We start from the raw sequence: 13,871 nt of genomic DNA on the forward strand, positions 1-13,871 counted from the left end.
TTCCAAAACAAGACTTCCAGCCCCCACACAGATTAAATTAAAGTAGCTGTAAATATGTCAGTCATTGAGTTTCAGAAGGAAAATGGAATCTATCTCTCTTACCTTTCCTTTGAGTTGAGTATGAATATACATAAGAATCATTCGTGGTATCTTCACTAGTGTGATAATGAAAGACCCCTTTGCCACCGTTCCTAGGTGGTAACAAACAAGGCGATTAACAGATGCCAGAATAGGAGTAAATGGCAGATTCCTTTTCTCCCTGTTGAAAAGAGAAAAATAATAAAGTAGAATGATCAATATGTATTTAGTATCATCTAGAAGTACTACAAATTCTCAATAAACTAATGTGCAAAAGGAATGTATTATCTTTATACTAGCTTTCAGTGTATATTGTTCAGTCCACACTGACAGTCTGTGCAAGTCACAGTTTTGGCTCTAATGCTGGAATAGGAATAGGATAAGGAATCAGTATGTCTTAAGGGTAGTCTTACTAGCAGTTGGCTGCATTACTGCTATCGCCAACTAGCAGTTTCTATAAAGCTACATTTGATGGTGTGGAATTCAAAACCTTCCAAAAAAGTGAGAAACAAAGCTAACATTTTTTCCGTTGGACTATGGATAAACTTGCCTTCCCTATCTCTCCTGTTCTGTTGGAGGTCTTTGTGGAGACTCTGGAGAGGATATTACTATTGTTACTTATTCGACAAATTATTTTCTCAGATGTTTTGCATTTCTGATTTAGCTATTACATCCTCAAGGAAGCAAGTAGTAAGCCTTCAAACAAGCTATTTTATTTCAGTGTGGCTAGAATATTTTTAATCTATCAGATGAATACTTACTTTCACAGTTTTGAAGCAATTCTCTCTTAAAGTTTTTATTTATATTTCTTACCAAGGAAGCCACTTCCATTTCTCTCTCAAAGAGCAGCTTTATTCAACATTTAAAGAATGGCTTTTCTTCTTTGTTAGAAATATGAACATAATGCTAAGCATATTAAAGGAACAAATGCTAACATTCCAAACATAAAATATCTCCTCAGCTTAGGAGAAAGTTATTTCCAGGTGAGTTTCATTCAAAAAGATAAAAAAGTAGAGTCTTAATTCCATGAAACTAATGTCTGCATAAATCAATCCTGAGATGTTAATGATTAAAATAGGTTTACCCTGTATTTTCTTCCAATTAACTGTTAGAGCTCAGGTGGGGCAAGCCAAATTCTATTCCCTTTTGGGCACAATCACATAAGGTCTGAGCCTTACACCCAGACAACCACACCACTTCCTCCTTTTGAGGTAAATGTAACTGAGGGCAGAGCCTGTAATGCAGAACACCTTGAGGTCTGTTATTGCCCGAGTTGAAAGGAATCCATCCGGCTAAGGTGAATGAAGAGTGAACATATATAAAATGTTTCTCCATAGATAACTTCACCTCATTTGCTGTGGAAAGCTGCTAATATGTGAAATAATGGGGAAGTCCAAATTAATGCCCTTTCCTTTCTTACTAAGTCACTCTTCAGATTAGAATTGTACCTTAAAATGCAGAAAAGGATAACAGTAGGGAAAAATGGGTACTTACTAACTTAAAATAAAATTTGTGGTATGGAATGATAGGGTACAGTTAAAAGAAAAATCATTCACCCTCAGGTGATAGAAAATACATAAACTTACAGATGAAGCATGCACTTGCTAAGTGATCTATTTCAATGCGAAGTTATTCTCTCTCCTCTCTATTTTCCTAGTTCATTACTCAATCTAGTTTAATTATTCACAAGATTACATCCCTGTAAGATCTTGTAATAACTTCACAGAGGTATTTCATTGGTATACTGGAGGACTTAATCATTAATAAAATAACAGAATTGCTGTCAGCACAGTAAATTATTCCTTGCCTTTGATATTGTGTTAAAGACTAGGGCAGATAAGGAGTCAAATGTAATTCAGATAACAGTCTCAATTAAAAAGACAAACCAATTAAACATTTGTGATCTGAATCATGCACTTGAAAAATTTCTGCATGCATTATTTAAAAACCCATTTTTTAAAAAAACAGACTCTTAAAAGCACATGGCAAGAATAGAATGTGGCTGCTGGATATCACTAGAAATTTTTATATACAATATTCTTCACATGAAAGGCTAAAAACACATACCAAAACCCACTAACTGAACTACATGTGTACTTAGGATACTTCTTGGGGATGGCACTACTCCAACATCTTGGTTTTCCCTTCTTAAGTAAATCACCATTACTAAGTATCTTGTCAACATCCTCTACTCATGATGCTCTTTATCCAGAGGACTTGTATTTATATTATTTGGAAAAGACTCTGAGAACATCTTAAATAAAATGACTCAACTAGTTCTTGAACAATGGTGTGGTGTTTTTGGGGTGGGGGGAGTTGAAGAAATGTATCATGAACTACTAGATCTAGGATGATGTGGAGAAGCTTCATTAAACTATACTTTTGTGGAACAGATATTAGTGTACTTGCTTTTTTTCCTTACCAAAAATACTGCCATAATTCTGCTCTACATACCAAAATGTAACACTTCAGATCACTGAAGTACCATTTACTCTCATTAAATACTAACAAAGCACCTGATACAATTTTTATTCTGAAAAAACTGGGTCCTAAATGGCTAAAAACAGAACTTTAATTTTCACTTATTTAAGGTAAATTTTAAGCAATTGTAATTTCAGAAAAGTTTTCAAATACTAGAAATTAAAACCCCAAAGCTAAGTTTGTGATTCTGAAATCAGTTTCTTATCTCTGTGAAGCAAAATTCTTGTGCCTGAGGGTTGGTAAAATCATTGCTTAATAACTAGTACTGCCTTCTTGAATAGCTAGCAGATGCATGCAGAATAGCCAGTGTATGCCCCAATACACAACTTAGTACACAAATATAGCAATGAAACATAGAGCTTTAATGCACACATACTTTGTATCACTTTTTATTTGAACATGATCTTGTCAGAATCTATATGTAAATGATGACTCTAATAACACCTTAAGTAATCTTGTGTAAGAAAGATTAATGAAGCACTGCAATTAATTTAAAGGGCACTGTTTTGCAATTAAAATAATAATCAATTGCTTTCAATATTTTTTAATCTCTACCGAGCTTATCAGCATTAATTATTAGCATTACAGATGATCTTCCAGGTCCATTCTACTTTCTAAACCATCATCCACGTCCGTACAATGTGCATGGGTTACAAGGCAAACAAGACTTCAAGTCCTAAATACCATGAATACCATCTATGATCAGCAAACCAGATTATTTTAGGACTTGACATGATTTAAGAAGAGTCAATACAATTCAACTGCTCTCCAACTTTCAGGATGGAAGCAAGTATTTTCCCCAAAAGCTGTGTCCCTCATTATTTCTGCTAATTCAATTTCTAGGCTGCTCAGCAGCCTAAGTTGTCCTTACCTTGTAAAATAGTATGTCACAACAGCCCCTGCTACTGTCATCTGCTGACAGGCTAGGATAAACTCGCTGATCCAGATCAATCCCACTACATGGTACCACCACATGTATTTCAAAGGGCCTACCATCCGAAATTCAACAAATCCTTCTTCATTTGGGACAGGACTACCTAGAAATAAATGAAGGTAAAAAAGGAAATTGTGCTTACATCAACTCAGAAAGAAGGAAGCATATGGTGTTAGCAGTTCATAACTGTCTACAGCAGAACCCCTCTAGCTTCTACTAACACTACTAAATATCATGTTTAGGAAGAATGTTCACAAGAAAGATATAGCTTTTGAGACAATCAGTATAATGGCATTTGAAAAAAGCGCTAAAAAAAAATATTCTGAGTGTACTCAAAATCCCGCAACACTGCTTTTAATTTATAGCCACGCAGTGAAATTTCCAAAACTAACCACAACCCAAGTGGCAAAAATTCTTAAAATTAAACATAATAGAAGCCTGCCTTAGTCATTCTTAATTTCAGTCTGCTGCTCTGTTGGTATTATTCACACAGTCAGTAGCAATATTAAACTCCATACCTCCTTACATCTGGATGTCAATATTAACAATCACTTTTGTTTTCCTTATGGTAAGTCTTTGTGCATGTATTTCAATAACATTTTTAGCTTTAAAGGTATTTAGACATAAGGAGCAGCTTTAGAGATACTAAACATATGATTTCATACATTCAGAAATCCATTGACTCTTTGTCTCATCTGAATAGCGATATCATGTGTTGAGACTGACAGTATGTCAGAACCTTCCTAGGATAAGCTCTATTTCAATGTGTTAACCTACACTGAGATGTTTCATCTTATGCAACAGTTATGTGAACAGCTGATGAGATTCAGAAAAATACTGAAAATAACATCGCATGTATAAAATGCTTACCTTGAAAACCATTGTTTAGACATGCATTAATGCATTGTTTAAAAGGTGCATTGATAGCACCTTCTCCACATTCTTAGCTATGCTTTTATGCTTATATAAAAAATCAGTATTTTCTTGTGAATAAATTGAACTATTGAAATAATTTTGCTTTTAGTGAACAAGCTCTTCATAAGTGTAGGCATCTTCTCATAACCAGATAACATACACTTTCTCAGTTCTCCTGGTTTGGATTGAAAACATCTGGCCCTATTTGCACAAAGATTCTGTTTAACTGATATCAGTGAAGATATTGAGTGCATATAAAGCTAAAAGCATAAATTAGTCTTTGCAGAATCAAGACCAATCAAGGCAAACTTTCTGTCAGAAAAATATAGTATCAGCCTAAATTCTGCTACAAATTTAGTCCCTGTGCAGTGGTCTTTAACTCACAGAGTGAAGCATGGGACTGAGACTTAACTCACTTTCAGAGCTGAACATTTTCTGCACGTAGCACAGCATGTAATGAAAACTAAAAATTTCAACAGTAATGAGAACAAGAACACATACATTCTATTACCTCCATCCCTTGCTAAGAATTCAGGCTATGAAATAAAAAATATTTATCTTGTATTATCCTCAAATAGCTCTGTGACCTGAAACACTGCTACATTTGGATCAGCAGTAAACAATACATTTCAAAATTCTAAAATTTTAATAATGAATTATGGTCTCTATTGTCTACAACTTACTGCAAAATAACACAGACATCTCCCATTTTAAAACACAGTTGCTAGGTTTCTCTGCTGAAGTAACTAAGATTTGAACGTATAGGATCCACTAATTCTAGAAGCTCTTGTCAGACGCTGAACACAAACAAAGCTCTCATCTTCTACAAGCTTCACGGCAGGCAGAAATTGAGAGTACATTGGCTGCTCTCAGAATATGGTGTACAAACAGCAGAAAAATCTACCTAATAATCCTGGAAAATGCTGAAATAATACTAGACACCTAAGTTATGAACAACTGAACACTACTTTGAGTATATTGACATTTTGGGAGACAGTAAATGTGCACAACAGCCCTTTCATTACTACATCTTCATCTGTGTGAGTACTGGCTACAATACAATACAATACTTGATGAGATTAGCTGTAAGATTAGCTGGTTTTGACTTGTTTGTGTAAAATTAGAAGGAATTATTTGAAAAACTGTTATAGCAGTCTTATTAATGGAGTCTTGTGGTTTGCAACATGCCAACTTGCATCAAATCAAAAAGCTGGCCTAAGGCACAAAGTACATACGGGGAATGCAGACTCAAATGCACAACAACTTTCTTGAAACAAGTGTTTTGAAGTCACTGAAGCAGACAACAACAGAAGCATAATATCTGGGTTTTTTTCTAGAGGTTTCCACATGCTTTTTAACCAACTCTGCCTGAAATCATACAAAACCAAAGTGGAATTTATTTAAAATAAGCCTTGTAGCTGCCTACCTGTAGTACCAAGGAAAAGCAGGACTGTGATCCAGTATGTCCAGAAGAGGATAAGCACAAAGAATGTCCAAAATGGCTGGAAGACTAGCAGCGGCAGGTGAATGAAGACCTTGCCGGCCACATGGAACAAGGCAATGGTGAGAGCTACTCGTTTGCGCATAATTAACATTATCAAGAACAAGATAACCTAGAGGGAGAAGTTTCCAAATCACATTTTAGAGAACTGAAAAATAAGCAAGCTATCACTTTGCACAGCTAGGATATTCAAACACAGCAAATGAACACATGCTCTATCGATAAGATCACAAGATCAAAATGTAAAGCCTCTATCAGCTTCTTCTGGCGATAAATTATTTTCCAAAGTATACTTTTGGGGAATTCCAATCTCATAATTACGTATATGGAATCATCATCAGCCACAGGCTTATGAGATTAGAACAGATTTTATCCTCAATTATGTTTTACAAACCAGTGAAATCAGCAAGATTCAACAAAGAATGCAATTTAATATCTGTATTTGGGCATGGTGTGGTGGACTTGTCATATCAGTTAGGCAAATATTGTCAATTTTTAGTAATAAAGTCAGTAACTCTGAAACAAACAGCAAGGCCTGAAGAAGATAAATTGGTTCAGTAATCATTTTTAGTATTTTAGTTCATAATGGTCCTTCTGTAAGTGGAAAAAGTTTGGGAACAACCGATTTCAGAAGCAGGAATGGTCTAACTACTTTCAAATAAACTGAAATGATGAAGTACCTCTGAACTGGGAACCTAACAAAAATCTCGTAAGTGAAACTGGATTGGGAGTTCAATATTGTTCCAATTCATGGAAGTCCCTGTGGACATTTTACAGTACAGGAGAGTAGCTGCAGGGTCAGGAACTCTCTCCTGACTCAAAAACAGATATTACAGAACAATGCCTGGAAGGAAAAAAAAAAAAAAAAAATCACCGCAACAGAGCTTGCAGTAGAAATAAACTCTTCAAAAATGTGTACAATGTAAACCTTTCACCCGAATAAAAAAAGAGAAACAATCAGGAAGACAGAACAATAAAATAATATAGGCAAAGCATAGCATTAGCAAAGCATACCGTGAAGACTGTAGCTGAAATGGCATAGATCAGAAGAGCCTGAAGATTGTCTTTGGCTATTTGAGTCTCAACAGCACTGGCAGATATTCGTTGCTTAGCATAGAGCCACCACAGGACTCCTGTACCACCTATGTTTTAGAGAAAAAGCAAAAAAAAGGAAAACTGAAAGATGTTGCTTCTATGTGATACAGTTATACTACCTAGTACCAAAGAGACTGAAGTTCTTCAAAGCACCAGTTTCTTTTTAAGTCTAGGCTGGTACAAAATGCCTCAAGGGCGCTGATGGCTAACCCAACAGGAACTTCTGAGGATGGAGAAGTGCCCTCTTCTCAAGTGGATATACTCTTTTCACAGTCTCACCCCACTATGACCACTTGAGAGACTTGCAGCTCTTTGGCTCTGTGTTTTAGGGTGAAGTGCACGAGAGGACTAGTTCATGGGGAGCCCTAACAACAAAGATCACAGCTCTGATTAGACAGGCAATAGAGTAACAAAAAGAAGAGTTACGTAATAGAAAGTATGTATGTACGTGTATAATATGGTAGGGAGTAAGAATTTAGGAGCGGGAACAGAGAGGGAGCTTTGGATTAGGATGCAAAATAACAAGAGGAAAAAAACGGAGGAGTCTACAACTCCTGGGAAGACAAATCGAGAACAGAAGGAACATCCCTGATACTGAAAACTGCACCTCAGGTTAATGAAACATAGCTATACCTGCATCAGACAATGTATTTTGGGCCCTGGAAAAAACATTGGTGAAAGGCTCAGGAGGCCAATATAGTGTGATGTACTTTCTTCTAGCCCGTTATGAAATCCTAGCCTTATGGCCAAAATTTCATTCTCATATTCTAGCTACCTTTCCAAGGCAGAACTTTTCTTAAATACAAGACTTTTGAGTATCTCTTTTGAGTATCCTTCTCTGTTCTGTTGTTATTTCGGAATCAGCTGCACAAGCTTATCTAGAGATTACAAGTCTTTGCTGAAGGTACTCCATTCAGATATAAAACGGAGGATGCTCTTTTGGCGTCTCCTAAACAAACAGTGAATACCAAATAAGCAGTATGTCTCACAAACGACATGTTCTTATTCGGTCTGTGTAATGGATGCAATTTTTTAGAACATAATAACAGATGGCAATAAGTAATTCAACTCTTTCACTCAAGATAGTTACTCAGCTTCTAAAGAGAATATAAATGAAAAAAAAAAAATCCATTTTTCCCCTTTTCTGTGGTCAGAGATCCTGTGAACAGTAAGCAGAAAAACCAAGTGTTCCTGAAAAGACATAGATGGTCTGCTGATTTTTTCCATCCCTTGCAGTCATGCATTACAAGAATTAAATTGCTAGTACTTCCTAATTTAATTATTCTATTTTTATTCCTTCCCTACAGTCATCTGCCCCTACATTTTGGCTTTGCTATTGAGTATCAGTAATAGAAAACTTTAGTTTTACAAATGTAAAAGTTAATGTGATAAAGCAAGGTTATCTTCATGCAAGCTAAATCATTTTGGATGAGACAATCTTTGGCCATTCCCAAGACGGCATGGCTGCTTGCATTTCATACATGACCTAGGTCATGCAGGACTTTGAGTCATATGGAAATACAAGAATTTGATTAGAAAAGCTAGAAAAGCACCTTTGCTTCCTCTCCTCAAGAACAGATCTTAGATACACTTACAGAGCTACTCGGAGGACTGAACAGGCCGACGAACCTGTCAGGGTTGTATGGACACATCTACATCCTAAGGGTCCCCTGAGGCTGCATAAACAATAGTTGCCCTTTGATTCCTGCACGCCTGAATACGCCTAGCAGGTGGGTATGCCATCAGACACACCCAGACTAGCTGTCTTGCTCACATATTTGGAAGGCAGGTTAAGAAGCAGGCAATGGTTAGGGCTGTGCTACAAGTGCTGTGAGGAATATCCCGTATTGCCTAAGTGGGCTCTAGTGAGATAGGCTGTCAGGAAGCTTGCCAGCTAAGCAGATCTCTAAGGAGCAACATACTCTCTGGGAGACGACTGCAATTACAAAGGTGGCATTTTTGACATTTGTCTTGCAAGGGACTCAAAGGAAAGCTGAAGGGAAATGTGTGGTCCAAGATCTGTGCGGTATGTAGCTGACATGAGGACATGGAGCACAAACATTAGAACTGGGCACTCAGAAACTGAGATACAAACAAGACTTACCAAGTGATCCCAGAATGACAAGAATTGTTAAAATCCAGACAAGTACTCTGGAAATGTACCTGATTATAACCATCAAAATCATGGACAACACTGCAAAAGAAGACAAAATAAGTAGAGCAATTACTTCAAGTAGAAATAGCCTTCCTGATTCTCCCACTGCACTAAGATAACTGCCTTCCAACAGAATTTTTAGACAGAGATTTATTTTCTGAGGCTTACAAACTCACTGCACAGATAGTAAAGGAAATTAGGCACCTCTACACCTTCTGCTTTATACTGTTGATTAAAACAAAGAGAGCATAAATACATTTACATGGTACATTAAATACAAGACATAATGCGTACATACAGACAGAGATGTATTTAGACAATGACAAAACAGACAGCAAGACATGATAGTACTCCAAGTCTGGTAACATGAGCACACCTCCTGAAGACCAGAGCAGAATTTGCACTCAAACACACTTGTCAAACAAGTGCAGATAATGTGACACCTGTGTATTCCAAAATGTCATGCCAGTAAAAAGTAAAAAAATTATTTTCAACATTCAAAATGAGTTCTTTAACAAGCTTTGTTCATATAGTTCCACTGCCATTCAGGAACTGCATGTTAAAAAGCCCTCTACAATCTCAGCCAACTAAGATTTAGTGAGTGGTGTGTGTTAAGTGCATGCCCATATTTTTGCATACACTTATTTGCATACAGCAGTTACATGAAAAAACACTGGAACCTGGCTTTCTGAATCACACAATCTTACCCATTGTTTAAAAATAAAAAAATTCTGTTTAACTATGAAGGTATGAAAAATATTTTTTAAATGAACTGTACGTAAAACTCTGTACTAACTTCTGACTCGAACCCAACAGTAGCACTGCTAATCAGCCACCAGCTTGCAGATTCGGAACAGTCTTTCTACCATTATTATCAAATACTGCAGCTGTCAAAATAGAAGAATAAACAGCTTTCAGTTATAGTTGAAAAGATACTCAATGGTCTTTTGTGGGGTTTTTGTTGGTTTTGTTTTGTTTTGTTTTTTTTAAACCACAAAGGCAGACTGAAAACAAAGGAATTATTTATCTGATACAGCTTTGCAGTGTTTCTTTCTAAACTACACACTGCTCATATACATCGATAGTATCTGGAGCTTCCCATTTCAGGATTTCAGATTTTATACTTGGTAGGAGTAAAATAAACTCATTAGGAAAGTAATTTATGTGGGTGAGTAGCGTTCTACCTTAATGCACAAGAATTTGTTAGAACAGCCCTTTGGGCTAGTGCAACGTGTCACTCTACAGGCCAGCGGCATCTCACAACTGTAGAAATGATTCAGCACCTCTATACTGCTGGGAATTTCCAGCTCTTCAGACAAGGCTGAGATTTTAAAAGGCCTGAAGTTTTTAACTTTGGGGGAAGGGGAAGAAGGGGGTAACATACAATATAACAAATGGGCACCTAACTTTCTTGTTTGCCCTCTGAAAGTTCTCATATCGCTGCACAAGTATGTTAAATGAAACAGACAAAACCCCCTACATTTTGTGAGTGTGCTGTTGTGCACTTCTCACCCTGTCCTTTTTATTTGGAAAGGGTTTATTTGTACTTGGGTTAGTAGAAGATGAATATTAGAAAAGGGAAAGGTGAATATTATAATAAAAATGAGGGTAACAGGGGATGCTCTGTTAACTATACCAAAACTAATGTTGGCTAATCAACTGCCACACATCCTCTATATCTCATAATCAGTGGAAGAGGAGAAAAAACAGGAATGCATTATATTGCTTCTGAATAAGTTATCCAGCTATCAAATAACATTTTAAAAAAGCATTCTGAACCATTTTCTAAGGGCTCATTGCTATCATACATTTTTTGTTCATATTGTGCTTAGAGGGTGTTAACAATCTCCTAATGCAGTACTAAGAAACAGCTAGTAATGAGAAAAACAATTACCTAGTGATAACAAGCAAAGTCCCATTATAATCTCTTTGCTGGTCATAACTCCACTAATCAGCCTGTGTAAGACACTACTGTCACTGACAAAGGTGATCAGGGCCTCTGCAAACTTGGCATAGCAGGAAATGTTCACAGGAGCACAGCGATGGAAGAATGGAATAGGTGCACTGGTGACACAAGAAAAAAAAAATCAGAAAAAAAAATTACTCCTACTTAATATAAATGCCACATCAACACACAAATGAAAGGTGAATAGATGCAACCACTCCACCCTCATAACATCATAACCAGAAACCATGTGTTGAATGCACAAGTGCTGCTGGAATGAGGATGATCATAATGGGAAGTGATGCAGTTCTTATAAGTAACCCTGTGAGGCTGGAGTGCATAGTTCAATAGGAAATTATTACCCTCCCACCCTTAAACAGCAAGGCTCAGAAAATACATGTTTGTAGTTCCATGTCTCATTCAAGTGTCAGTTGGTGAACCAGCAGCTGAAACAATGCCTTTCACTTGTGTTAGAATGGAATACCGGCCCATACTTGCAGCAAAAGAAATCCCAGAATGACAAGACTCTTCTTGCAAGCATACATGTTATGCTAAAAGACATCAGCACTTCCAGCTGCTGCCAAGTTGTCTTAGTCTTTCCCCATACTAAGCTTGTTCTTGTATTGAAGATTACAATCACAGTGTTTACCTTCATTAACTTTGTTAAAATTATACACTACATTCTTTGCAAAACATGCAAAGATGCCTCTATTGTTTCATTATTCCTGAACTGTTTTGGCAGCATTCTCCCCAAAAATACTGATGCTGTGCATTAAACTTTGCAGAATGCTCACCAGAACCTGTTATCAAGTCCATCAGAAGAAGATACAAGAGAGCAAAAACTTCACTTTAAAAGTGGGTAATTTTGTTTTCCAAATGTTTCCCATTAAGTAGCTGCCTTTCTTGCTCATAAACTATGTCAAATCTCAAAGTGGCCTATTACATCTTTTGATCAATCTTCCCAATTACACCTGAGACACGTTCCATGAATTACATGTTCCTTCCTGTAATTGTATCCAATGAGAGAAATGTCTTTCGTATTAAGTCAGTCTTTTCTTCTAACCTCTAAATTTGTTTCACCCTCCCCAGTCTTCCTTACTTAAAAGATTTCAGTGGACTGTAGCAGCAATGCACATAACCTTTTGCAGTTTCCCCACTTCAGCAATGACCTATAAACCAGCAATTTTCTGTACTCAGTAACTATGTTAAGCCCAAGCATTTCCAAAATTCTGTCATTTTAAACACATAGTGAGTAAACCAGCTGCCTTAGGCACATCCATTCTATGCATTGTTTGTTGGGAAAAAAAGATGAGATGCTGAAAGCCATTAGTGTGTCATTATTCTGTACAGAATTCAGGAGAAATTATGATCACCTGCCATACCTAGGTAATTAATAGATCCTAGGTTTTTGTTTGACGTGACTGATGATTGTAAATTACATGGTTTTAAACTTACTGTGCTGAGTAGGTACATGCATTTGGAGATGCTCATATTGATGGTCTACTTTTAGGTAGTGATGAAGACAGCAGTTAAGTACAGCAAACTAATTGTGAATTAGTCACAGTTGTTAAAAAACAAACTAAACCCATAATGATGGCTGCCCTATTTAAAAGGCGGCCTGTGTATCCTCTCAGCCTCTTACAACACAGCCTATTTCAGAATATGCATCGTACTGCAGTTCATTATATGCAGTAATACTGCGAAGTACTGAAATCTGACAGGTTTATTTAATTGTTAACTGCTCCAACTTTGCAGAAAGCCTAGAGCATTTAGAAGTTGTCAATATCAATAACAAAGTGCAAATTCTGAGCTGGGAGTAGGCAAAAGACTGTCATTCCTGCATCCAAATACAAAAATACCCATCTTGAAAAGGGAAACTAGTGGGATTAAAATACTGTTCCAAAATATATCCCAACAGAGGAACAAATGCTTTTTACGTACCAGAGTTTATATTACCCATCTAACGTCGCTTAAGCTATAACAATTTCACTACACATTTTGAGTTACCTGTTTTCATGTGCAATAATTAATTTCTAACTTTGTTGTAATTAATTAAAAAAAAAAGGAGGTTAGTGGTTCCTACAAGCTTTCTTGAGTAAATAGGACTCCAGAGAATCCACCTTTTGAGATCTGCTGCTATTTCAGTGTTTCTGACTGAACGAGTGGGCAAGGTAAGGTGTCTTGTTTAATAAAAAATACAATAATAAATCTATTCTCAGTGACCTGTGCTATTTTATATGGCCTCTTTATTGTAACTTGGTATATTACATACCAAAATGGAATTACATGTTTCTGAGAATAACATGATACTTAATCATGAACAAGAGCAAGTAAAGTTCAAGCCAGCAGCTGATGATGCGAAAAATTTTATTTTTAAAGCAATATTCAAATGAAGTTAAAAGACCCATCTGATTGTTCAAGTACTAGATTTCAGAGCAGAGCTTCTTCCTCTACTACAACTGGGCATATATAGCAGCCTGTGTGTGGGGAGCCTGGTTGGAGTGCCACTGCTACCTGCTCCTTCTAACCTCTACAGAGCAGCGCCTTGGCACAGCTCGGCACAAATGTTTGATAAATGCTGCAGGAAAAGCTGGATAGGTTTTCCTCTAGGGTCCTTTATTTCAAAACCAACCAGTGAAGTCATGCTCTACTGAGGCTGAGATGTGCTAAGGACAGTTTCTGGAAGACACACGTATCACTGGCTGCATTGCTAGATTGCACTGCTGTGTCAAAGTTGGACATCGTGCCTTGAATCTGGAGGATAAGA

General features: G+C 36.8%; 1 protein-coding gene across 2 annotated transcripts in view; it reads right to left on the reverse strand.

Moving 5' to 3' along the window:
• The window catches only part of SLC44A1 (solute carrier family 44 member 1), a 70,339-nt gene that overhangs the window by 13,580 nt on the left and 42,888 nt on the right, over positions 1–13,871 (reverse strand). For both annotated transcript variants that reach the window (XR_012042213.1, XM_072859886.1), the window contains exons 6-11: positions 11,054–11,223; positions 9,109–9,198; positions 6,924–7,051; positions 5,835–6,021; positions 3,431–3,596; positions 103–259 (exon numbers count right to left, since the gene is read on the reverse strand). Coding sequence is in view for 1 of the 2 variants with exons in the window: in XM_072859886.1 (XP_072715987.1) it covers positions 103–259; positions 3,431–3,596; positions 5,835–6,021; positions 6,924–7,051; positions 9,109–9,198; positions 11,054–11,223 (898 nt within the window). In the remaining variant the exon portion in view is untranslated. The remainder of the gene's footprint in view (positions 1–102; positions 260–3,430; positions 3,597–5,834; positions 6,022–6,923; positions 7,052–9,108; positions 9,199–11,053; positions 11,224–13,871) is intronic.

The sequence above is a fragment of the Ciconia boyciana genome, chromosome 4 (assembly GCF_034638445.1).
Source record: "Ciconia boyciana chromosome 4, ASM3463844v1, whole genome shotgun sequence".
Lineage (NCBI taxonomy): Eukaryota > Metazoa > Chordata > Aves > Ciconiiformes > Ciconiidae > Ciconia > Ciconia boyciana.